This window comes from Leuciscus leuciscus (genome assembly GCF_965113295.1).
Source record: "Leuciscus leuciscus genome assembly, chromosome: 15".
Taxonomy (NCBI): Eukaryota; Metazoa; Chordata; class Actinopteri; order Cypriniformes; family Leuciscidae; genus Leuciscus; species Leuciscus leuciscus.
Genome location: NC_138739.1, coordinates 15,683,398 through 15,710,632, shown reverse-complemented (window position 1 = coordinate 15,710,632; position 27,235 = coordinate 15,683,398). Strand labels below are relative to the sequence as shown.

The following is a 27,235-nucleotide window of genomic DNA, read 5'->3' as shown; positions in this document are numbered from 1 at the left end:
AAAAAAACTTAGTTGTCAGAACTTGAAAAACTTAGCTGACGCAACTTAATAATTGTAGTTCTTCAAAACGTAAAAAATTAAGTTGATATCTTCAACTCAAAAATTCTGTGCAGTCGGTTGCCTTGAAAATTTGAGTTGAACTAACTTTTTCTTTTTTACAGTGTGTGCAATATGTCCTTGGCATTAACAGATCCGGCCCACATCTGGACCGTGTGAAATCCACATGAAAAGTAGATACTTTTGAGTGTGTAGCAGAAGAGTAGATAAGCTTTGGGACAGGCTACTATCATCACATCATTGCGTATTTAACGGTTGTTCTCTGTCGCTTTACATGCATCCTGTCACGCAAACTGACCTGTCAATCATCTTGTCAAAGATAAAATCCTCCACATTTCATTTCCTACCGTATCGGAGAGAAATGCATAAGCACTTTGATCTGCAGTCGCTGGTCTTTCTTTCATGCAGAGAACTCTCCTCATATTAATGCAGTGATCTCAAACTCAATTCCTGGAGGGCCACAGCTCTGCACAGTTTTGCTCCAACCCTAATCAAACACACCTGATCCAGCTAATCAAGGTCTTCAGGATTATTAGAAACTTCCTTGCAGGTGTGAGTTGGAGCTGGTTGGAGCTAAACTGTGCAGAGCTGTGGCCCTCCAGGAATTGAGTTTGAGACCACTGTATTAATGCATCATTAATGATGCTATTAACTTAATGATGTTATTGGTATCAGACATGTTTTGTATTTTTTTATTACTTTTTGCTCGTGTTTGTAGTTCCTCCTCAAAAGCGCAGTGGGTTGTGGGTAATATTAGCCTTTAGTGTGAGCACGAATCCACACTTCGAAAATACACCGGGAATAGTAGACCATCTGGGGACTTCTGGCATACTCTTTTCAACATACTATTGTCACAGCCCCTCCTCTGCTTTGCAGGGGCGGTTCCTCCTGCAGGCAGAGGAGGGTCGTTAGTGATTGGAGCCACCTGGGCTCAGGGTATTTAAACTGCTTCACTAACCACTCTCTCTCTCTCTGCTCCTCCAGGTATGATCCTGTTTTGTTTGTTCCTTTATAGTTATGTCTTAGCTTTTCCACTCAGTCATGTACACATACAGATTCACGCATCCATGCATTTTACACACACCTTACATTATGACATTCCCACACCTCATTTCCTTTTCTTTGTTTAAAGTTAATAGTTTTGATTTACAATAAAGACAACCTTTTTGATTGGCTTATACTTGTTGGTGTCCCCTCATTTTTGCCACAGGCCATGAGCCAGCTTGTGACACTATGCTTTTGGACACACTTATTTTAATCTCACATACTGTTTTGGATGGATAGTATGGACATTGAGATGCAGGGGCTGGATGCTACTATTTATGAACCACCAAATTAAAGGGATGGTTCGGAGTAATTTCAACCTAGGGTCCTTTGCACCATGACCTCGAACCAAAAGTCTCATCCCTTCTTTCACTCAAGAATGTATGGGCCCATTAAAAAGAGTCAGGAACTTGGAGACGATTCTCCGTTAACAAAACTCCGTTATTTTCTGCACGTTTGCTTTTATACATTGTCAAGGGGTGGTGTAGCAGTCGTCCAATGAGAATATACATTACATCATATAGAATGTAAGACGAAGAGAAAAACAAGTCCATCTACAAATGTCCAGATGTCTTGGAAGCAGATTTCCTTTAGACAAATTCAGATCTCCTATCTGGGCTGGTTTCCAAGAACCACACAAACACAAACACACACACACATACATGGAAAGTACATTGGATAAAAAGTGATGTGTGAAGGAACAAGAAAAACTCCTCCCTTGTACAAGGTCAGCTAGTTTACACAGACCGGAGAGAGGAATCTTAAAAGGTGGTACTGACAGAAAAGTCAGGCTGAGAGGTTTATTTTACACAGATGAAATCAAAAGATGTGATAAGAGCAAAAACAAAAGAGAGACAGAAGGAAACATAATAAATGTGAACAAAACCAAAGCTGTGAGTCAGGTGTGAGCTTTAACATCAGTTCAGTGGATAAATACAGTGTTTGATCATCGCTTTTTGGGAACATTTTCATACACCGCGTCCGTCTTTGATTTCTGCAAGGAAACACAAACTCATTCAGGAACCTGCTGATAAATGACATCAATCTACTGGACTCATCACAGGACTTTTTAAACCGTTAAATCATCAAACAGTTTTTCACAACAGCCTGTGCTGAGAATGACTGTCTTTCACACTAAAGCAACAGCAGAGACACTTGTTGCAGAACGTCTAAAGCAACGTCTGCTAAAGTTGCATCTCAGCTCAGATAATGATGAACCGCAGAGACGCTGCAGATCGAGGACACACTTCAGCACAGGTGACATGAGGAACAACTTTATTTTTTTTACTTTACAGTGAAATTCTAATGGTATAAATAAAATGAGTGTGACTTATTTATAGTTCAAAATGTTTACAGATATGATTTTAAACAAATAAATTAGTAGGCCACAGACACATCACAGGCTGGCTTTGATGTAACTAATGCATCGAAATCATAAAACCGAATTAATGATATATGTACTGTAGGCTACATTAAGACAAAAATAGAACAAACGTGTGCAATCTAGTTCAGTCAAATTATACACTATGGCGTCAATTTGATGCCAAATACATTGCGATCACAGAATTAAAAGTAATGAATCAACTTATGACGAAAATATTTAGCCTACAAAAATATTTTAAAACAAAATGATCAGAATTGCAAGCAAAATAATGTTTTCTAGTTCAATAATTACCTGTTTTTTACTCTCTCTGACACTTTTTTCACTGTGCTTTTATTTTCTTTCTACACGCTTTGTTTTTCTCTTCACTTCCAAACGTCACGCTCTGATTTTCACGCAGAACAGCCCATTTCCAGCACATAACACTCCCACTTGGTCAGTTTTTTGGGAACCAAATAAGGTAGGTTCTTTTTCCATAACCAAACACTAACCTTCACAGAACGTAGCAGGGAGGCTTTTTTGTATAAACCTAACTTAGAACTAGTTATTTTTTTGTGAAAAAGAACTTTCAGGGAAAGTTCTGGGAAGGTTCTTTTTAGGTTTTATTTTTATAACCATGTAAACTAATTGTGCAATGACCAATACAGAGATTATTCTAATGCTTAAATGTGTAATCTTTCATAAACAATCTGTATTGGGCAGAATTACATCTCTGAAATTAGTTTAATACAGCTTTTAATAAAATGTAGAAATTAGTCAAAACGCATTATAATGATTGGATCATTTCATATAGCTAAAAATATTAAGCCAAGGCTTTTCAGAATGTGCTTTTCTTCCACAGAAAGAAAGACATGGTTTGTAGCACTGATTATTGCAGTCCATCCATCCGTCTTTCATGCCACTATACTGCCCTATAAGGCAAAAGACCTTAACTCGCTATAGAGTGTGGGACTGAGAATTTTTTGTTGTCCAGCCAAACTAATTATAGGTAGGACACTGGAAATCTGGCAATTGGGACAGCCTCCGTTGTGCCACGGTTATGCAACCGGCCTTTAAAGGGTGCAGCCTCTGAATTGGGACGCAGCAACAGACCGGGTGAATGTGGACAGCTGGCAGAACTCAGATCATAGCAAGACATGTTATGAGCTGATCCAGTATCTACTATGGCAGTGGTTCTTAACTCCAGTTCTCTGCTCTGCACATTTTATATGTCTGCCTTATTTAACACACCTGATTCAGATCATCAGCTCGAGACTCCATGAACTGAACTGAGCGTGTCCGATAAGAGAGACATTCAAAATGTGAGAGAGACATATGTGTGCAGAGCTGTGTGTCCCGAGGACTGGAGTTGAGAACCACTGTACTATGGAAATCAGTTAGAAGAATCTTTTTTGTTGTTTACAAATAAATCCAACACAATTTGCTCAAAAAGTGCCGGGATAAATGTAAACTCGCCCAGTTGTTCCAGCGCAAGTGTTCTAAGCAGATTTACAAGTTAAAAAATATTTTCAGAGGCAAAGAAAAAAATAAAAGACCTCATCGCACCTGGAGGCACCACGCTTATGTCTTATTGACCTCGCAGCAAACACAAAAGATACATTTTCAATTAATAAAAGATTTAGCATGAGTTGCTTTAAAAAAAAACAAAAAAAAAAACACTAGGAAGAAAGTTAGGGACTTCACTTTCATTGTATGGAAAAAAAAATCATTAAATGTGAGTGGTGACTACGGCTGTGAGACCACTTTATGCCTATTTTTTATATATATATATGAACTAACCCTTTAATATATAATAATTTATTAATGTTAATATATTACTGGGTTACACTTTATTTTAAGGTGTCATTGTTACAGTGTAATTATATATTTAAGTCCTGAGTAATATTAATTAACTACATGTACTTACTATAGGGTTAGGGTAGCATTAGGGTTTGGTTGAGGGTTAGTTGCATGTAATTATGCTAAATTTACTGTTATTACTATGGTAAGTACATGTAACATATGTAATAAGGACACTGTAAAATAAAGCGTTACCTATTACTGTTTTTGAAAAAAATATATGCAATTAATTTGTTATTATTTATTTTGGGAGAGTTCTAAGTAAAATCCTAATTACTTCCTCTTAATAGTTAGTAAGTGTTGGAGCCATATTTGCTTTCTTTATTATGGTTTGAGTCGAATTATGATAATAATGTGTTTTGTTAACAATAGTTTGGTGTGGTTATGTTACATTTGTTTATATTCAGATTTTCTTGCTTTAATATTGCTTTGGTTTTGCTTTTCTATGAGTGCAACATGGAGGCGTGCGTTATTGAACCCGCCCACCAGCAAACAGGCGACGGCAGCACCTGTCTTATGGGTTCAATCAAACACGGAGTCAGTTTTTGTTTGAAAGTGATTTGTCGTGGCTAGCGAGGTGCAGCCGTATATTTTCTTTGACCGCTCATTTATCCCGTAACAAACTTTGGATTATTCACTGAAAGCTCCATCACCCTCCCTGCTGTACGGTAGGACAATAAAACCACTGGAAATTCAGGTACAATTATTCACACGACATGCAATAAAAAACTTCAATGGAATGAAACGGACTCGAGGAATTATGTTTGAGCGCGTCAGCGACTGGCTGCAACACTAAGAATATTTCAGTAAGGTAGTTGTGAAATTTAGGTATTGGGTAGCATTAAGGATAATTCATGTATAAGGCATTAATATGTGCTTTATAAGTACCAATAAACAGCCAATATCCTAGTAATATGCATGCTAATAAGCAATAGTAATCATTGATTCTTGTTTTCAAGCTTCAATGTTCAGCCAGTAGAGGAGCTGCAATTTTAAGAGAGTCGGATCTGAACACCATTATCATTAACACCATTACTGAACAATAATAACGCTAACAGGTAAGGTCATTTAACTTTTCAAGTACACATGGTATGAAAAAACTTTCTGTTACTTCTGGTTGTCATAAAAATCACGCCAAAATTCCACTTTGGAAGATATAAAGGGAAAATCACATTAGGCTACCATATGTAAGATAAATTTCACAAAGACGTTAATTTTCCACTGTTTTTAGCGTTGATCTTAAAATGAGGCAAATTTAGCTCTACATTTTTAATCACTCAGCTATACCCCCTCCAGAATTTTCATCTCACCAAAAAAAAAAAAATTTAAAAAAAAATGATGACATAGGCTACTAAGTTATGATTATGACTGAAAATACTTATGAGGTCAAAAGTTCAAAATTATCACGTAGGACAAAGGCATAATTATGAGGTCAAATTATGGTCATAAATGTTAACTTTTTGTCATCATTTGTACTTTTTACCTCATAATATCTACGTTTTAATGTTTTATAATTATCACTTGGTATGTCATAATATTGACGAAATAAATAAATGTCATAATAAATACGAGCATGTTTAGGCCCTCAAAAAAGCGATTCACTTTGGAGAAGAAGATGAAGAAGAATAAACGGAGCAAAAACAATAGGGTCCTCTAACCATCGGTGCTCGGCCCCTAAGGATGAATAAAGATATACCGAGTAGCCGAGGAAGAAACATAGAGAGGAACCAAGACTGATCAAAGAGCATATTCTCCCTATTCAACTCACCGTAGACAGTGAGACTCACATTTTTGCTCATGTTTTTGTCGATCCGTAGTTCATAAACTCCAGAGTCCGTGTTTGTGATGGTCAGAGATCCAGTCTGATGATCCAGCTTCAGTCTGTCTCTGAATCTCACAACACCACATTCACCAAGAGTGAATTTATCATGTTAACATTGATTTTAGCAACTAAACTGTTTTCAATTACAGACACCCATAGGATCAGATCATAATTCATTTGATCATCCGTGTGTAGAGTCACAGAATCTCCCTCCATCACTGACACTGACTCGATTTCCGCTGTTGTAAATAATTTTGCCACCCACAGGTGTCGCACGCTCGCTGTTTATCCGGCACCGGGTTTGGAATGAACGATGTCCACAGACAAGGTAGAGTATGCTGCATGATTTCATGAAAGTATGATGTATTGCGACATCAGAAACGAAGAAAAACTAAATAATGACTATTGTAATGCTTGACGTAAAGCAAGTCAAATTTGTAGTTTCTTATGTCTCATTCGAACTACAGAAACGTGACCCGGTTTGGCAATCTTACACGGTGTGGTTATAGCAGATATAGGGCTGCAAAGCGAATCCAGAAGTGCCTTTCACCCTGTTACGACTTGATGAACCACTGATACGATTTTGGAAACATTATTGTAAGGTAAAAAAATGTACATAGTGTTGCTATAAATGTAAAGTGAAGAACATTCTGCTGCAGTACAAAGACAAAATATGATAAATAAAAAAAAATTGTTTACATAAAATATTAGTGTGGTATTACTCTTATAGCAGTTATATATTAAGTTTTTGTTCCATATAAAAATCTGAGTTTAGACCTGAATTAAAAATAGATCTCACAGTAAAATCACAGTTTAATCACAGTTTAATCATTTACACATGAGAATAGTGAATGAATAGTCTCTGACTAATTTAACCAGTAATTTATTACATGGTACCAGAACAGAAGAAACTGAAGGCATAAAAACACATTTCAAACTCACCAACCAGACGCTATAACAGAACAGAACATATTTGAGAAACATTTTCTTCATCGGTTCACTGAAAACCCCATGATAGTGATGCTTAAAATGTCAGAAAACACTCAGATTGATCTGAAACACGACTGATCTGTGACATTTTCAAACGAATTCTGTCCCCGTATGAAAAATAAGAGCAGAAGAGTGAGATGTTGCATGAGTGTTGGATTAGATATCCGTTTCTATTGAACCTCGTGTTAAAAGAGTCCTTATGGGAAAATTAACTCATTATATTAATGTAAATTTTTCAGTACATTAATAAAAAAAATATGTTTTAGCTGTATAAATTATGGTTTTCTCTAGAAAATCTTGCAGAGGTACAAATATAATAATTAAAAAATATATTGTTTTAGAGAAGAATAAGCTTAATAGTAACATAAAAATTAATAAATAACGTTTTATTAATGTAAAGCTTTTAGTGGCGCACTGCTGAACTTGTTAAAATATGTATAACGTTTATATTCCTCCAGGAGACGTCACGTGGCTCGACTTAATAAATGTATAAAACATGGAGAGACTCTTGAACCTCAGAGTGAGAAAACTTTATTGATAAAGGCATGAAAAATACATATGACAAATGGAGAGCGGTAGTAGTATAGTGTGATTGTCTCTATTCATTTGTTTTACATGTCTGAGGGAAATATAAACAATAAAGCCCTTTAAATTGTTTTTAAAAATATCAAGACACTGAAAATGCAAAGGGAGAGCAAGCTTGAGTAATAAACTACATTTATAAGGACAAAAACACTAGAAAAACAAGAAATACACTTGAAGAACATCTGATGTTCAGCGTGCTGCTTTAGATTTCAATACTTCCTGAAAAAGATGAACATATAAAGCCATAAATCGAACAAATATTTATGTAAAAACAATTTGTGAGAAATTACATCATCAGTTAGGTACCTGATGTGTGAATATGTGCTTGATCTTGTTCAGCTCTTCTGGATCTGATATCATAAACCAGAACAATGACAGTAGCCACACCCACCAGAGCAGAGAGGACCAATCGGATCACAGCTTCAGTAGGACCACAACAGTGGACAGAGTCTGAGGAATAAAAACATCAAACTGAGATCAGATCAGTCATTAAACGCTAATATCAGCACTGACTTCAACTAAGATGATCAGTGCTGTGGTACCTGCACATGTGTGACAGAGTGTGTTGATGTCCAGATGTGTGGTCTGGTTGCTGATGGGATTGTTCAGCACACAGCTGTAGGTGTTTTTATCCTGATATTCCACCTCCAGAGGTAGAGAGAGACTGATGCTGAGATCACACACACTGATGCTGGACAATACACTGATTCCTTTGTACCAGGAGAGAGTCACGTCACTCACATTCACCACTGATGAACACAACAATGAACAATTTGATGACGACGATGATGATGATGATGAACAAGTGTGACTAAATATGACAGGAACAGGCAGACGAGCTGGAAAACATGAGAGAATAAGGAGAAATCTGAACAAATACAAAGTTCTGTTATGAAACTCTAGATGGCGTCTGATTGGTCCTTAATTAAATCCACATGATTCTCTATAGGGCACAGATGATTGGTTCCTGCTGTATCTGCTCAAACTTCAAATACTTGGTCAGCATTTGCATTAGCAGTGCGGCGCTCTTTCAGAAACCCTCCACCTTCCCCAGCTCCACCTGTATAGATCTGCTTCAGGTAACTCATGTACGCTATATACAGCAGCAGCATATCTTGCTCACAGCACACGTGTGTGTTTGCTCTGCAGCAGCAGAAATAACCAAATCTAATCAACAATCTGATTTTCGGTTCAATGTGTTGAGTGAGTGTTTATACGGTCTGTCATCTCAAACTATAAAATAAGAAAACATATGACTGGTGCTGAGCCAAAGACGGATGCGCTCTGCACTTGTCAAATCACAGTGTTTTCAACCACATAATGTTTCTTTTAGGTTTCAGACATTTAAATACACATACAGTAGGTACAAGAAAAAAACATTTAGTAGTTTTTACAAGATAAACATACAGTTAACAAAACAGTTTGTAAAAAACACTGATGTTGAAGCGGCAATAATAATAATTTCAGTTTGACAACATGTTTTATTCACATTTTAATAAAATTTACGTGTGAAAAGGTTAATAAATGAGAATATATTTGAAGGAAAGGATAACCAAGATCCAGCCCACATCTGGTACACGTGGATTCCACATATATACCAGATGTGGGCCGGATCTGGGCCGACACTGTTGCTGTCTGGGAAATGATTTCTACTCACCATACACAGAAACATTGAATGTTTTTGATGATGGTGATGATAAAGATGATTCTGCTCTAGCTATTTTAAGTTTATAGATTCCAGCCTGTTCAGTTGTGATGTTTGTGATGGTCAGAGATCCAGTTTGATCGTCCAGCTTCAGTCTGTCTCTGAATCTCCCATCATACGTAATGTATATCCCATCAGTGAAAGCTAGTATTTCTTTTTCAGACTCCCACAGTATGTCATTTTCTCGTAGGCCTATTTCAGTAAGCCCAGGGTTTAAAGTGACTGAATCTCCCTCCGACACTGACACTGACTTCATCTTATCTGCATCACCAAACACACAGAGAACAAACAGGAACAGGGTTTGTCACAGATGAACTTTTAAATAACTTTATGATTGTTTGAGAAAGTAAAGTTTGAAATTTAAAATGAATAATATCATAAAACAACAGAATAGAGTAAAATGGTGTGTGGATATTATATGGAGTGATTAAAAAATAAAAAGGTGAAACATATATTTAACTCACAGTTGATAGTGAGAATGAAAACTGTGCTCATTGGTCCGTTGGTATGTACTTCATAATCTCCACCATGGTCAGTTGTGATGTTTGTGATGATCAGAGATCCAGTTTGATCGTCCACCTTCAGTCTGTCTCTGAATCTCCCATCAGCAACATCATCATATACAGTGATGCTGTCATTATTTACATTTATTTCAGCTAGTAAAAATTTTCCAAACCGCCACCGAATTTGATTTCCATCCTTCATGTCATTACTACCAATGTTTAGAGTGACCGAATCTCCCTCCATCTCTGACATTAGTGAAGTTACTGTATAACCAAACACAACTGAAGAACAGAGAGAGAGTTTGTCACAGATTAAAGATTTAAACAACTTGATTTCGGTTTGATGAAGCTTCCCCAAAATACTTTCATTCTTTGAATCTGAAGTGAATAACATTCTGCAGCAGTATAAACAGAAACAATGCTGAATGAAACGTGAAATACTTAAAAAATTATTTTACATGGACCAGAAACTAAATAAAAAGACACGTTTACTTAGATAAGAGTAAAGTCACACTTAAAACGAATGCTGTTGGGTATTGAGCTTCATATTTAACATATCCCTAAAAAATTTTTTTAGACCTGAATCAAAACTTTAAAAATCAATAACTTATACTTGAGAATAACAGTCAATGTTAATCATCTCTGACTAATTTCACCAATAATGTATTACATAGTACTAAAACAGAAGCAACTAAAGCCTTAAAAATCATTTCAAACTCACCATCCAGACGCCACAAACAAAACAAAAATAATTTGAGAAACATTTTCTTCATCGGTTCACTGAAAACCCTACGATAGTGATCCTTAAAATGTCTGATGACACTCCGGCTGATCGGACACACGACTGAACTGTGATATTTTGCTGGTTTAATCCTCTCTCAAAAAGTTGCAACCTCCGTCACAGTTTCCTTCATCAGAGGAAGTCATGAAAATAAAGCTGTTGCTGATCTTATATTTTCTTTGAATTCTGGCCCTGTATTGGTTGAGTGAAATGTTGCAAGAGTGTTGGATTAGATCCATTTCTGGGCCCGCATGTATAAAACTTCTAAGAATTACTCTTACGAATAGTCTAAGCTTTGACTTAAGTGTAAAAAAATTCTTAGTAAAAAAGTAGGACTTCTCTAAGAGTAGGAGACTTTTATAAAGAAGCTAAAAGCAACTTTCAGTAAAGTCTAAGACTCCTAAGTACTGACTGAAGTGGGACTTAACTAAGGACTACAAGAATGTCAACCCAAAATGTCCGCCCTCAACCTCTGAATCAGCCAATAGTGAACCTGCAACGGTGAGGTCACTGCAGCATGACATCATTTAATGTAATTATAATAAAATAATTTAATTAAGACACTGAAACTTTAATTTTTCAATTATTTATTTATTTTTATTGCTTTGCATTGTGCAAAGTTGTCACATTATCATTATTATAGAAGTTATCACGTGATTATTGATGCTGTGGGGCAAAGGAAAATTGTCAGATTTACCCTTTATTCAAATAGTATTAAAAATGTGTTAAAGATGTTGTAAGCTTATTGTGTAGTTGTGCCTGGAGTCAATTGTTTATTTGTGATAACACAATGAAACATGCCAAATTGTACAGACATAATTTTTAGCCAGGCTATCAAACAAAGAAATTATGAACGCATCATGAAAAAACAAGAGAGGACAATGAGATATTAATAAATGACTATGTTGCAGACAATGTATGATTTTTTTCTCCTGTGAGCTTTTTAGTTTTTCTAAAACCTGTAGCTGTAGTTTACCCTTTGTCGTCACTCAATATTCAAGAATATTATTGATCTATCTGCATTGAAACCATTATTTGAGAATTGAACTGAGCTGGACAATGACATCACAATTGTATCCAGAGCGGCTGAATAGATAAAGGAACTAAATAGATAACTAATGATTTTTTACAAAGGAAATGAAAGCTTTAGCGTAAGTTACGGACAGGGCCTACGCCAAAGAACTTTATATCATAATATTTGCTTGCAGGGCTGTTAATAAATGTATACTTTATTAGGTCATTTTGCCTCCCGAGTCTTTCTGGTAGAAATGAATCAACACTGAACTTACTTAAGCTGGACAATGACACTGTTTTCTTCTAGAGCTGCTGTACAGCCAAGACTAACTTTGTTGCATTATTTTCCTGTTATCTCTGTAAAGCTGCTTTGAAACAATCTGTACTGTAAAAAGCACTGTAGAAATAAAGTTGACTTGAAATCATTTTGTTAGATAAATACCTTCACTAAGTTTTGTGTTTTGTTCTTCCCTCATATTTTAAAATATATAAAAAAAATATATATATATAAAATATTTTCCTCATAATTTGATGGTTTAAGCGAACTTGTAGGGTCATACATTTTTTTTGGAAAAAACTCTGAACATCACTTTTGGCCACTACTGTATATTTGGTGTGGTCAGTGCCACAATAATGCTATTCAAGAGCCTGCTGGACTGTGGACTGAAGGGCCCGAGTCATCACAGGTGCACTACTGCATTTTTTCAGTCGCATTACTTTCATTTAATGTCATTGCTATACAATTTCTTAAAGGTAAGTTACAAAAAGAATACCTTGATGATTAAACTTTTTTTATCATTTGATCAACATTATCATCATTTAACTCCAATACATCATATTTTCGTTGAAAAGTGCTTGGCCGCCTCCTCTCTGCTGCCATCCTAACTAGGTTTGGAGACATCTTCAGCTCTATTAAATAATTTACAAGCTGAGACCAAGTCTTAACACTTAGGAACCTTTATGAACCACATTTATTCTTAAGTCTAGGAATAAGAGTAAAATTATGTCATTCTTAGAATTTTGACAGACTCGAGACTTAAATTTTACTCTGAGTGGCTTTATGCATTCGGCCCCTGGTGTTTTTTTTTATGTTGTGAGCATCAATTCTGTTTGACCTCTGACCCTTTTTTGGCAGCACTTTATTCAGTGTAAAGATGTTTTTTTTGGAGTAGAAGATTAAAAGGTTCATATCAGCAGCAAAAAAGATGGACAAATGCTTCACAAACTAGTGACACAGAGAGAGAGAAAAAACATCCAGCAGAAGCTGTTTATCCACCCAACAGATAAAACCACATTTCTGTACAGATAAAACAGAGGAAACCCATTGCAGCGTCCAGTTAGGTTTGAGTTCGTGTTTGAGATCTCAGGCTTTTGATTACAGACTGGTGAATCTGAGCAAAATGCGAGTTTACCTCTGTCTTTTCTTCTGGCCTGGGGAAACGGAGAAGCGTAGAGGCCTGGATCAATGTTTTCTCAAATTCATGTAAAGTTATGATGGGCTTACACACAATAGGCTAATTCTAATATTGTACCTGTAATGGTAACAAAAGTTGGGAAAAAATTAACTGAAATGATTAATCTTTTTAGTGCACGGATATCTCCAACATGACAACAAAGTTTGTGAAGTTCCGAGCGCCTCCTGCTGGATGAACCGTCGAGAGGAGAAACATTGTCAACACCAGATAAGTGTGTAGAAAACAGACAGAAGATTCAGAAGAAGATAATTGCAATACTAAGTTTAATCCAACTCAGAGTTGAGACACACATCTAACGTGAACGAGACCGAACAGAGAATGAATGTAAGGGTACAACAATTAGGAGCACAAACGAGAATAATAAATTAAACAGCTGAAACCAATGTAAACAAATGAGAAGCAGGAAAACTGAACATAGGAATTCACAGACAGTGATGATGACGCGCTTCTACAGTTATTAACATCATACATTTATCAAAAAATGTACGTTTATAACACCCTATACTTTTTGCAATATTAACTTGGCATTAACTATCTGCCAACATAAGTAAAAACCGCTGCTATAGTGCAATCCAGCTGGCGAGGGAGTAACGGAGAATTTGAAATCTTTCTCTCTTCATGTTTCTGGAAAATGGAAAGTTTCTTTGTTCATGTAAGTGCCATGAATACAGATTTCACTCACTCACTCATGGTGTATTGCACTACATGTTCACCTTAAACATTTTAGAGGTTCAACCTGTGAACTTTTGGCTAATGTGTAAAGTGGACTGAAAGCTCCACTGCAAAACACATTTATTAAATGCAACAGATATTAGAGACAAAGTTTAATGACTACAAGGACCATATCAAATCCAAAGCATCGATTTAAAGCTCAATGTATAAATAGCACTATTTCATTTTCTGCTTTAAACACTAGAGAGCGATGATGTGCCAAAATATCCAGCAGAGCACAGTGAAAAGAACTCAATTCGCCTACTTATACCACGCCCTAAAAGTAGCCTATTTAATCTTTTTGTGAAGAAAAAGTAGATACTTTTGAGTGTGTAGCAGAAGAGTAGAGAAGCTTTGGGACATACTACCACGTCATACAATTGCGTCTTTAACGGTTGCCATCTGTCGCTTGGTTACACGTATCCTGTCAGGCAAACTGACCTGTCAATCATCTTGTCAAATATAAAATCCTCCACATTTCATTTCCTACCGTATCGGAGACTTTGAGCTGCAGTCGCGGGTCTTTCATGCAGAGAACTCTCCTCATATTAATGCATTATTAATAATGCTATTAACTTTATGATGCTGAGTTAATGGCTAAACTGATCTTTATAAAAGTCCACATTGTTATTGCAGATGAAATATAACACGGATAACATTAATATATATATATATATATATATATATATATATATATATATATATATATATATATATATATAATTATTATTATTATTTTTTATCAGGTAAACTTTGATTAGTCACTCAGACCGTTATCTAAACCTCGCACCGTCTGTCGCGCCTATCCGATATGTTTTGTAGTTTTTTAACACTTTTTACTCGTGTTTGTAGTTCCTCCTCAAAAGCGCAATGGGTTGTGGGTAATATTAGCCTTTAGAGTGAGCACGAATCCACACTTCGAAAATACACTGGGAATAGTAGACCATCTGGGGACTTCTGGCATACTCTTTTCAACATACTATGCTTTTGGACACACTTATTTTAATCTTACATACTGTTTTGGATGGATAGTATGGACATTGAGATGCAGGGGCTGGATGCTACTATTTATGAACCACCAAATTAAAGGGATGGTTCGGAGTAATTTGAACCTAGGGTCCTTTGCACCATGACCTCGAACCAAAATTCTCATCCCTTCTTTCACTCAAGAATGTATGAAGAGATTAAAAAGAGTCAATTCTCCCTTAACAAAACTTCTTCAGCTTTATTTTCTGCACGTTTGCTTATACATTGTCAAGGGGTGGTGTAGCAGTCGTCCAATGAGAATATACATTACATCATATAGAATGTAAGACGAAGAGAAAAACAAGTCCATCTACAAATGTGTCCAAATGTCTTGGAAGCAGATATCCTTAGACAAATCCAGATCTCCTATATGGGCTGGTTTCCAAGAAACACACACACACACACACACACACACACACACACACACACACACACACACACACACACACACACACACACACACACACACACACACACACACACACACACACACACACACACACACACACACACACACACACATATACATATATATATATATATATATATATATATATATATATATGGAAAGTACATTGGATAAAAATATATTTGTGAAGGAACAAGAACAACTCCTCCCTTGTACAAGGTCAGCTAGTTTACACAGACTGGAGAGAGGAATCTTAAAAGGTGGGACTGACAGAAAATAAAATTTTACACAGATGAAATCAAAAGATGTGATAAGAGCAAAAACAAAAGAGAGACAGAAGGAAACATAATAAATGTGAACAAAACCAAAGCTGTGAGTCAGGTGTGAGCTTTAACATCAGTTCAGTGGATAAATACAGTGTTTGATCATCGCTTTTTGGGAACATTTTCATACACAGCGTCCGTCTTTGATTTCTGCAAGGAAACACAAACTCAATCAGGAACTTAGTGACTTTTTCAACCGTTAAATCATCAAACAGTTGAAGTTCTGCAGGTTTGCAGTCTCTGCTCTGAGAATGACTGTCTTTCACACTAAAGCAACAGCAGAGACACTTGTTGCAGAACGTCTACAAAGAAAGCAACGTATGCTAAAGTTGCATCTCAGCTCAGATAATGATGAACCGCAGAGACGCTGCAGATCGAGGACACACTTCAGCACAACATGAGTAACAACTTTATTTTTTTACTTTCAAGTGAAATTCTAATGGTATAAAATGAGTGTGAATTATTTATAGTTAAAAATGTTTACAGATATGATTTTAAACTTAGTAGGCCACAGACACATCACAGGCTGGCTTTGATGTACTGTAACTAATGCATCAAAATCATAAAACCTAATTAATGATTAAGTCAAAAATAGAACAAACGTGTGCAATCTAGTTCAGTCAAATTATACACTATGGCGTCAATTTGATGCCAAATACATTGCGATCACAGAATTAAAAGTAATCAACTTATGACGAAAATATTTAGCCTACAGAAATATTTTAAAACAAAATGATCAGAATTGCAAGCAAAATAATATTTTCTATGTTAATGTTTTCTGTTTTTTACTCTCTCTGACACTTTTTTCACTGTACTTTTATTTTATTTCTACTCGCTTTGTTTTTCTCTTCACTTCCAAACGTCACGCGCTGAGTTTCACGCAGAACAGCCCATTTCCAGCACATAACACTCCCACTTGGTCAGTTTTTGGGAACCAAATAAGGTAGGTTCTTTTTCCATAACCAAAAACTAACCTTCACAGAACGTAGCAGGGAGGCTTTTTTTTTTTTGTATAAACCTAAAAATAACTTTCAGGGAAAGTTCTGGGAAGGTTCTTTTTAGGTTTTATTTTTAACCATGTAAACTAATTGTGCAATTGACCAATACAGAGGTTATTCTAATGCTTAAATATGTAATCTTTCATAAACAATCTGTATTTGGCAGAATAACATCTCTGAAAATTAGTTTAATACAGCTTTTAATAAAATGTAGAAATTAGTCAAAACCTATTATAATCTGCACCCAATTCTCAGCATGTGCTTTTCTTCCACAGAAAGAAAGACATAGTTTGTAGCACTGATTATTGCAGTCCATCCATCCGTCTTTCATGCCACTATACTGTCCTATAAGGCAAAAGACCTAAACTCGCTATAGAGTGTGGGATTGAGAATTTTTAGTTGTCCAGCCAAATTAATTATAGGTAGGATACTGGAAATCTGGCAATTGGGACAGCCTCCGTTGTACCGCGGTGATGCAACCGGCCTTCGAATGCGGCCTTTAAAGGGTGCAGCCTCTGAATTGGGACGCAGCAACAGAACGGGTGAATGTGGACAGCCAACCCAGTCTCACGGCAATTCGTGATGTGGTCACGTAATTTAATCTATTTTTTCGTGGCAGGGACACGTTAATTTAATTATTTTCGTAACGGCAGCACGATTTTTTTTAACCAATGCATTTCAATTGGATGCATATTTCGTGCAATAGCACGAATCTTGGGGGACACGTTAATTTAATTATTTTCGTAACGGCAGCACGATTTTTTTAACCAATGCATTTCAATTGGATGCATATTTCGTGCAATAGCACGAATCTTTCTCCCAGTGGAACCGTGTCCTGCAGCGTTGAAATTTGACCCAAAAACTCAAAAAATGATGCCAAGGGGAGTCAAATGGCTGCCCCCAGATCATTTTTATATGGCACTACTGGTTTTTGATGTTTAAAAAACCCTCGCAATGATATCAAAGTGCCCGGCTCTGCGCCAAGTTTTAGCGCGTTCATCAGCGGTGAGTTTAACAACGCATATGTAGTGCAACCGCATTCAGCGGTGAGTTTAACAACACGCAACTGCAGGTAAACCGGCAATCAGAGGTGAGTTTGACCAACACAACGCTCAACTGCAGGTACAACGGCATTAAAAGGTGAGTTTAACAACGCTTCAAGGTCCGAGCAAGTAAGCAGTTTAAGCGTTTTCTTGTCATAGCAACACTGACTGCTTTATCTAGAGCATGCTGGATAGTATTTTTATCGGAGGTTTGTTGATTTTAATATAAATATATATATATATATATATATATATATATATATATATATATATATATATATATATATATATATAAAATCCTGTAAATTAATAACGCTGACGTACGGGGCGATCCCAGGGTCCATTGCGATTTTCCACTTGGTAAGTACAAGAGTTAACTTGGATAGCTGCTACTATTCTTACATTTACACATCAAAAACTGTTTAATTAGGACAAAAAGTTGTGTTTAGAAACTTTTGTAAGCTATCCATTTCATTCTTATGACGATAAATGATAGAAGACTTATAAAAAAAGATATAGCTTTCTGCACCAAAAGATCGATTTTTTTGCAGGCTAGCGAACTTATCTAGCAGCTAATTGAATTCAAGTTAATTTTTGTTGCATATGATCATATAAGGTAGCCTACAATCCTAGGGGAATATAACATTTTTATTATTTCTACTGTTTTCAGAGGATTGAAAGTTGTCCTCCATAGTCCAGACTGCGTCCATTTTAGATTTTTTAATTGAGCACTTCAGTGCTCAAAGTTAAGTTTAGCTGCACCATGAAAATGTTATATTTTATCCATTGTTAAGTAGTTTCTTATGACGATAAGAATCATTGATAAGTTTCGATAAGTTTCATTGTCTTTGTCCCATATAAAATCCTTCCCTCTAAACGAGTGTTTTTTTTTTTTTTTTAGATTCTTCCAACGTTAACTTACCCATTACCCACCTGCTGTGATTAAGTTACCACCACAACCAAAGGCCCTTTTAAGCGCCAACCTCTTTGTATTTGTGCACTGTTTGTGTTTCGGTCTGTCTCTCATTTCTGTCTGTGTCTCTTATCTCTGTCCATCTCAGTGTCTGTCCTTCTTTTTCTGTCTGCCCCTCAATTCTATGATGACCACTACACGTGTCACCAATTGTCAAGATGACAATTACATGGAGGGGAGACGGATGGCTCTTGAAATGAGCTTAGAACATGCCCTGACTGAAGCCAGGGTAGGTGTTTTGGTAACACTTGATTTTACAGTACCCTTGTTACGATATGTTACATGTACTTACTATAGTAATAACAGTTAGGTATGCATAATTACATATAACTAACCCTCAACCAAATCCTAACCTATTCCTAAAGTAAGTACATGTAGTTACTTAATATTACTCAGTACTTAAATGTTTAATTACATTGCAACAAATGACACTTAAAATAAGGTGTAACCGGTGTTTTTTAGGTGTTGAATTTTCGGATGCAATGAAATAGAGTTGGGTCCTATTCTATGTATTGCCACGTACAAAAAACAACTATCCATTGTACCTTAATGGTTTAAGAACTATTTAGCCTATAATAATCACTCTGTAGCTTAGCATTAAACAGTATTATATAAGGCTAATTATATAAGCCTAGGTACCTCAAACTCATTCAGTCTGTGATTGCATCTAGCTGCTCTCAATTGTCAAACATATTTATGAAAGCCAAACTGAATGCACTGATCAAGGATTCTTTGTTGACATTTTTTTTCCTCAAAATGTAAAAAGTTTATGATAAGAGGGTTTTACATTTTGCATCTTTTGTTAAAATAAATTAACAGATCATAATCTTGATCTAATCATGACTTTCACTTCAACCCCCAGAAAGAATCCGAGGAGCAGAGGCAAGTTGCCCCTCCTCCAATCCCAAAAAGGGTGTGTTTAGGGCGTGGCAAGCCAAGGGGGAGGCGTGGAGGGCTTGCCAAGCCAAGGGGGAGGCGTGGAGGAAGGCCCAAAGCCTCATCTACCGGTAATAATAATAGTAATTGGTTATATATCATTGTCAAGATCTAACTTGGTTTTTTCTCTGTGCTGTTGTAGTTACACACAACCAGATTGGGAACTATCTCACTGAAGATCTTCCTGCAGCCAGTCTTGATCCTCAAGTGGAATTTGGTAAAATATGGTCAAATATATTTGAATTATTATGTAATTTTCTGAGGCAGATCCGAAACCAAGGTTCACACAAATCCTGGAACACCTGTATCATTGGAGACTAGATTTAGGGCTGCACGATATTGAAGAAAAGTGCGATATGCAATAACTCATTAAATAATGTGATATGCAATACGATAATGCTTAATGTGTACAATAAACTTAAATTATTTTTTAAATATATTTAATTGTTCCTGTTGCAGTGTTTTACAGTAGTATATGTGTTATTTTTACATCAGTGTAAGATCAGTTTAGGGGTTCAGGTCATCGCACATTAGGGTTATTAAACAACGGAAACTGAATAATCAAATGTAAAAACAAAACACTGCTTAGTTTTCACTGTATGAATGAAATATACACTCATTTTTATTAAAGTTACAAAAGTTAATTAGCCAAGAGCAGTGAGTGATTTTCTCTTTGTCTTTAATTCATGACCCCAGTTATTGCAAGCCGTTGCGATATTTCGATAAATTTGATATATCTTGCAGCCCTAATTGCCATTAATGTAAAATCCTGGCATAAAATGTTCAAACTCGAAAGCTTGCCAGACCTCCCTTGCCTAGTTAAGGGCTGCTAAGCCACAAATTGGCTGGTGATGGTGTCAGGCGTGGCTTAGCGACCGGTCAATTTTAACCCATATCAAGTGCTTATGAATCATCAAAGCCACAAATTATGTCCACAATGGCCTGAGTCCTATTATTGAACCACTTTTTTTGGTAGTTTCAAACACACATTTACTAACTTAAATTTTGTCCCAATGAAATTCCGTCTCAATTTTCAGGTTGATACAATTTACCCTGATACATGTTTCAAAGTATGCTGAATTTGGCCCTGTGGGAAATTTGATTTGAAAAAGTTATGAAATCTGTTACTGAAAGCATTGCCAATATATGTACCCATTATTATGAAATCATGGGTCTGAACAGAAATGGCCCTTTGTCAGTTAAATTATTATTTGTCTTCACAGAAAAAAACATGGAGAGCCTCTCTGCCATGTCTGACTCCCCTGAAATCCCGAGGGCATCATCATCATGGGCTTTCAGGCAGCAGCAAGCCTCACAAAGATGGAAGGAGGCAAGGCCATTCCACCTTAAATGCCTCATCCAAACTCAGGATGTTGGCCAACCATTTTGTAGCCATTGCAGCAAGCCTGCGGTTGTTAGGTGAGATCTCATTAATGTTCTTTCATACTTTGTAGGTTTTTAGAATGCATCACTAATTGATGTCTTCATGTTTCAGATAAACTGCATGTTTATGGTTGAGTCAGGGCTGTTTCAAAGAGTTGTTGGTTCAATGACTAAATTGGTTCATTGATTTTATTCCTAGATGCAGAGAGTGTCTGCCAGACCAGTGGTTCTGTGAAACCTGCGATACAAAGAATCACAGGAGATGGCCACTCCACGATAGGGAGTCAGTCATTGAGGGCTTTTTTAAAGCTATTCCCCCATCCACATATTTTGTAAGAGGGGAGGGAGGATACAGCTCGCACAACCAGGGTAGGTAATTGCAAAACTCTTGTGTATTCTTGTCTACTAAATCTAGTAGGCTAATTTTCTGTGTATCTTTCCTTTGCTAGCTTGTATTTTGCCAACAGTGAGAGTGACTCAAAAATGTCCCTGTGAAGTCCCCAGCATAACGGTGTCACCTGGAAAAGCGGTCATTTTAATTTCCATTAATGGTAATATTTCTAAATTCTGATCTTTTTTCAATATTCAGCTGTTTCCCCCTTTTTTGGCTTTGCTTTGCAATGAAAATAACACTACTCAAAATTATAGAATACATCTTGTCATTATGATGAACCAATAAAAAAAAGACTAATCTGAACTATGCTGGTGTGATTCTACTCAAGATGTAGGCCAAGTGTCTTAAAGTGTTCCAGCTGATTGTTTCTAAAAGCTCAGGTATTCATGGGTTTGTTTTCTTATTACCCAAGGGCGTTATGACATGCACCAGCCATTGTTTGCATGCCAAGCATGCCAGCAGCAGTGGGCTCCAGAGTTCATGGACCTCATAAACAGTGGATACTGGCCAGCTTCTACCAGCTCTTCCACTTTGTATTCCCTCAACCTTTTCAGCAGTGTAAGGGAACTAAAAGTCATCGCTCCAGCACTGTCCAGACAAGCCTTGGCAAAGCTGCTGGAGCACCGTACAAAGTGTGGTGGGCGGGTAAGTGTTCAACATGATAGATTTCTTTACCATATGTAGACGTCTCAAAAGTAATATTTAATATAATGCATCTTTCAGTCAGGACCAGTGTGCGGGGACACGCTGCAGCGCAGCTTCCTCGAGTTTTCATATTGTGCTTTTGAGGAAGACAACATGTCCTGTGGTGCACCTTTCACCTGCCCTGCTTGCACCCCAGACATGCTGGCAATCTCGGTGGATGGCAACAGGAAGTTATACCGGTTTCTCAGAAACGGAAGGTGTATTTTTTCTTCCAGTATAGATTGATTCGATTTTTTATATTCAATATTCAGTGTGGATAAATGTTCTGTTTGGTTTCTTCCTCAGCTCCGACTCTTCGTTTTTTCAAGGGTCATTTATCGCAGAAGACACATCTGTGTCGGCATTTGTTGATGTCTTGCATAAAGCTGTGAAACAGGCAGGTTTCAAATTATTTTTTAATTACTATGTTTTTACAGTCCAGATTGTATTTGCACTGGTTAAAAAACTGCCCTCAGCTTCAAATTACAAGGAGTAAATACAGTATGTTTATAGTGGGTCTCATTTACATCACAGCTACCTGGACAAGGCAGATGTGGGAGCTCCTCGTGGACAGCAGCGAAGGAAACTTCTAAGAGGACCTTCAAGTTGGACGAAGAGGGTATGGAGGTTGCGGTGTGTCGACATGGTTTCCTCCTTAAAGCACTTAACATGTTCAGAGGTGAGATTATAATAAATTGTTTGCTGTTAAATGTAAATTTGTACTGTTGTTATTTGTATGTTGCTTTGTACAAAAGCTAAATAACATAATCATATGGAGAATCATCTCAATTATCACTATTAGTTCAGCTTATACCACTGCTTAGTTTGCTATTATGATGCTCTCTTTAGAATGTACAATAATAAGATATTTGCATTTCTAATACAATTTGTATATCCCTAGGTGAAATCTTTGCCTACCCCATGTATCTACACAAGGAATTGATGTGTTCAAAGCCAAGGTTCATTGCCATGGATGTAATGTGTAAATACTGGCCATATTTACGCAAATCAGCGAACATCCTTCCTGATCTCCAGGGGCTAACTTCAACCAGGCCTTTCTTAAGCGTCATGCACGCTACAGCACATTCGACTAAGTGTGAGGTATGTTTAGTGTTTATTATGTTTAACTTTATCATATGTTTAACTTTTTACCCGATAATGACCGGCGGACATTACATTACCCCTTACATGTCTTCTTCTAGATTACATGGAGTGGCAAGAATCAAGACGGAGCAGGGTCAACAGCGGGGGAGGAAGTTGAACAAGTGAACAGCTACCTCTCCCGCTGTGCCTTAACAACTAAATACATGTCGAAAGGAGGTAATTGTAGTATTACTCTTCTAATGTCATTTTTTTATTGCTTATTGCATGATTTTTACTCAACATTTACTCTCAACAGCACGTGTGGACATGCTGACAATCCAGGCTATGGCCTGGAACTACAAGAAATTCATTACACTACATCGGGCATTGTCTGCAAGATATGTGAAGGTGTGTTCTGTGTAAATGGATTCAATTTGTGTTTATTGTGTAGCTTTGTGTAACTGTATTGTTTAACTGTTGCATTAGACTTGCCAGAGGCTTCAGGAGGAGACTGCAAGTCTAGCGGAGCTTAAAGAAAGCTTGGCTTGCACCGATGAAGCAGTGTGGGTTTCTGATGTGCGGGAATGGGCAGCTGGTGGTAAGTTTGAACCAATAACATGTTTCATTTTGTGCTTCCTCATTGGTGGGGATCATTTAGATCATGATATTTAAGCTGCCTACTGCTTACTATACTTCATGCCACTTTCTCTGTAAGCCTTTTTTTGGCACCCACCCCCTCCCAACTCGTCCTTCTTTACACTATTGTGTTTTTGTGTTGCGTTTCCAGAAACAACAGGTACTTCCCTAGAGAAGTCCATTGAGGGACAATATCTTAACATGAGGCAGCGGAAGCAAGCTCTATACCGGCAAAATGGTATTATTACATTGTCTATAGATAATTGCTCACTGTATTTTTTGTCACTATTTTTACCTTCTGCTTCATGTCTTTACAGATAGCGGCAAGTTCCGTCACCGCCTGCGGAGGAAAATTGCTGAGAGCAAGAGATTGCTATATAAAGACATCGAGACATACAACAGTCATGAGCCTGCCATGGCAATTGATGTCAATGAAGTGGAGCAGTCACTATCCGGAGACAACCCATCCCCAACATGGCCGTGGGAGGTTCATGGCAGCGGTAAGCGGAGTTTCCGGAGACATCTGATTTGTTTTGTAAAGATTCAAGTCAAAATTTGTATTTATACATTTTCTTTACTTCTTTTGTAGCACAAATCGAAGACAAGTTGAAAATTTTCAACAAATCCATGCTGAAAATGAGACTAGAGGAGGAAAGGACAATACTTGTTCAAGAGATGGCCCAGCACTGCTCATGGTTGCAGAAGTTGCAGGCTACTCTTAAAAGAAAGACTTCAGAGGAAGGCAAGTTTCATCTTTCTAACCATATCAATCAAACAAGAAAGTTATGGTGATAAGGACACCATACTTTAACTTTACATAAAAAGAGACATATCTTATTAGAAATCAGTTGAAAAACATTACACTGACCATCTAATTTTGTTGAGTTATCCGCAAAGTGAGAGCAAATGTTCAGTCAAAAGTCAAAGCCAAATATAGACATAACTGTATAAATTATACATTGATTCTTATTAAAGCTACTATTAAAGTTCTCAGTCAAGAGCAGTGAGTGATTTCCTCTGTTTTTATCAACATTAAATGGATAGTTCTCTCTAAAATGTTAATTGTCATCATTTACTCTCTCAAGTTGTTTTAAACCTGAATAAGTTTCTTTTCTTCTGTTGAAAGTTATTTGGAAGAGTCTGGGTAACCAAATCCATAGTATATTTTTTCCTATTGAAGTCATTGGGGACCAACAACTGTCTGGTTACCAACATTCTTCAAAATATCTTCTTTTGTGTTCAGTGCAAGAAATAAATTAATACAGGTTTAGAACAAAATTACAGCGAGTAAATAATGACAATGACTATTTTTAGGTGAACTATCCCTTTAAGGACAAGTGGCTGCATCCTGTTTAATATTACAGCTGTCTCTGTAAGAGCTGCACACGACGTGTCTAATATACACGCATTTGATAAGCAGATTTCTCTCATGTTTCTCGGTTTGCTTTCAGTTTAGACATAGCCAACTTTCTCGATGTCAACCTTGTGTGTATTTGAGAGTATTAACAGAATAAAACTCAAAAGATAACTAGATAACTTTTAATTCGAGTATCAGGCGCTAGTTTTCGCGCTCAGCAAAGCTCATGTTGGAACGTTTAACCGGTAATGAAGGCTTTAAAGCACGTGTAAATGATGACCTTTTGTAAACTCGCTGAACTGCAGTGTCCCATTCCTCTACTTTAACATTTGATGTGAGTATTTGCCGCGTTGTTCACTAGGCTGTAGAGACACACGATATAGGCTACACATATTTCTACAAAAGCAGTCAGCCACTTGCTTGGGGCAAGGATCACAGCGCAAATTTGAACTATATTGAGATATATGCGATATTGTCTAATTCTGTATCGCATTTAAAAATATTAAAAATACAGATTTTTATATCGATATGTCATCCAGCCCTAGTATGTGCCATCCATAAACTTGCACTCTGCAAGTGAAGAACGTCTTGTGGTGCCATCTCAAAGAGGCACTTTCTCGGACCTTTACCATGACTGTTCCCTGCTGGTTGAATGATCTCTGCCTATTTCAACCAGAGCTGCAGAGTCAATAGTCACTTTCAAAAAACACCTGAAGACTCATCTCTTTCAAAAGCACTTGATTTAGTATAGTAACATGTCTGTTCTCTTCAAAAAAAAAAAAAATTCTGTACTGCGTTAGATCAAACTGAGAAAGATCATGGTACTTGCATATTGTTGTCCTACTGTGGGTTTAACTGCTTCTATTGTCTCCTTTGTAAGTCGCTTTGAATAAAAGCATCTGCTAAATGAATAAATGTTAATGTATGTCATGGTAATTTGGAGTTTTTTTCACTCTTCACTTACAGACAAGCGAAACAAGGGCCTTTCCTGTCTCTGCAGAAAGCGTCTATCTGAAGTTTCGGATATGTTGACCGAGGTGCATCTCCAATACAAGGCTGTTTTGGGCCCTCAGGGCTCTGCTATAGAGCTGGAAGAGGAGAATGAAAGTGACTTCAGCAGTCCAGACACCAGTGAAAATGAAGAGGAGTGCAGGTAATAATAATTATGTGAAAAGTGTTATTTTTTTAATAGCTGTAACTTATGTAACCTGTCAAATTGAATAAAGATAACATTAATACTACATTTGTCTTCCAGAGTTTGAATAGGGACATGTTTAATCTTTACTCTGTTTGTGTCTGTGTCTCTCAGGGAGGAGCTACCGGGCAGGTGTCTGTAATCAATTGATTGCAGCCTGGGCAGTGTGAGGGACTTTCATGGCTGCTATTCTGCTACTGTATCACATTGTTTTTCTTTTTGTTTGCCTTTTTGCCATATAACTGATTACGCCACACTTTTATTTCATACCATATCATTTATACTGATTATTGCTTATTTCTCATTTTTCATCTCATATATTTACTGTAATAAATCACTATTTTTTGTATCTTAATCCACGTGTGGTCTCCCATTTCATTTTGCATGGGCAAAAAGGAGCCTGGTCACGGTTACACTGTTGTTCCACTTTTCTGGACTTGTAAGGTTTATATATGAGCTAAAATCACACCTTACACATTCACTGACTATAGCGCTTTCTAGAAATGAAATTTTTTTCAATCTTATGCTCCGCCTACTGACAACACACAAGCAGCTGGAGGTCCCTGAATCAAAATATGTTCCACATGCTGGCATTTCATGAATTAATGGGTGTACCACTTGTATACAAGGTGTTACAAGTATATCCGGTACATCAAGCTTGCCACAGCTGGTAAGGTCAGTGAAATTGGGTTTATCTCAAAACACACCTCTTTATAACATAATAATCAATCAAAATATAGAAGTTTTAATGGTTTGTGTATGATTTCAGAACTTTTGTTGACTGACATATGTCAAAATTATGCTCTTTGAACGGTTGTTGTTGAAGATATCTTGTGCATCATGATTCCCACAGCACCTAAGATGAGCATAATTAGGTTTATTTCACCA

The 27,235-nt window shown here is 36.9% G+C and overlaps 3 protein-coding genes and 1 long non-coding RNA gene across 4 annotated transcripts in view; 1 reads left to right on the top strand and 3 right to left on the bottom strand.

Annotated features, from left to right (window-relative positions):
- LOC309476166 (SLAM family member 5-like) overlaps positions 1–27,235 on the bottom strand; it is a 222,374-nt gene that overhangs the window by 180,350 nt on the left and 14,789 nt on the right. The gene's annotated exons all lie outside the window — the stretch shown is intronic.
- Positions 7,649–8,165, bottom strand: LOC309476512. Its single transcript, XR_014198224.1, has 2 exons — positions 8,025–8,165; positions 7,649–7,937 (listed from the first exon to the last, which is right to left on the bottom strand). It is a non-coding gene; the product is annotated as an uncharacterized lncRNA (long non-coding RNA).
- On the bottom strand, positions 8,208–10,735 carry LOC309474907 (SLAM family member 5-like; the record flags this gene model as incomplete). Its single annotated transcript, XM_082137526.1, has 4 exons — positions 10,648–10,735; positions 9,888–10,208; positions 9,376–9,684; positions 8,208–8,557 (listed from the first exon to the last, which is right to left on the bottom strand). The coding sequence occupies exons 1-4, from the start codon at positions 10,697–10,699 to the stop codon at positions 8,208–8,210; spliced, it is 1,032 nt and encodes a 343-aa protein (XP_081993652.1). The 5' UTR covers positions 10,700–10,735.
- LOC309475985 (uncharacterized protein) lies at positions 19,646–26,676 on the top strand. The gene is made up of 18 exons (XM_082139034.1): positions 19,646–19,686; positions 19,758–19,832; positions 20,839–21,034; positions 21,198–21,367; positions 21,448–21,549; positions 21,805–22,037; positions 22,116–22,294; positions 22,383–22,473; positions 22,611–22,755; positions 22,978–23,177; positions 23,279–23,396; positions 23,476–23,567; positions 23,646–23,757; positions 23,947–24,033; positions 24,113–24,295; positions 24,385–24,537; positions 26,119–26,305; positions 26,462–26,676. The coding sequence occupies exons 3-18, from the start codon at positions 20,847–20,849 to the stop codon at positions 26,487–26,489; spliced, it is 2,268 nt and encodes a 755-aa protein (XP_081995160.1). The 5' UTR covers positions 19,646–19,686; positions 19,758–19,832; positions 20,839–20,846; the 3' UTR covers positions 26,490–26,676.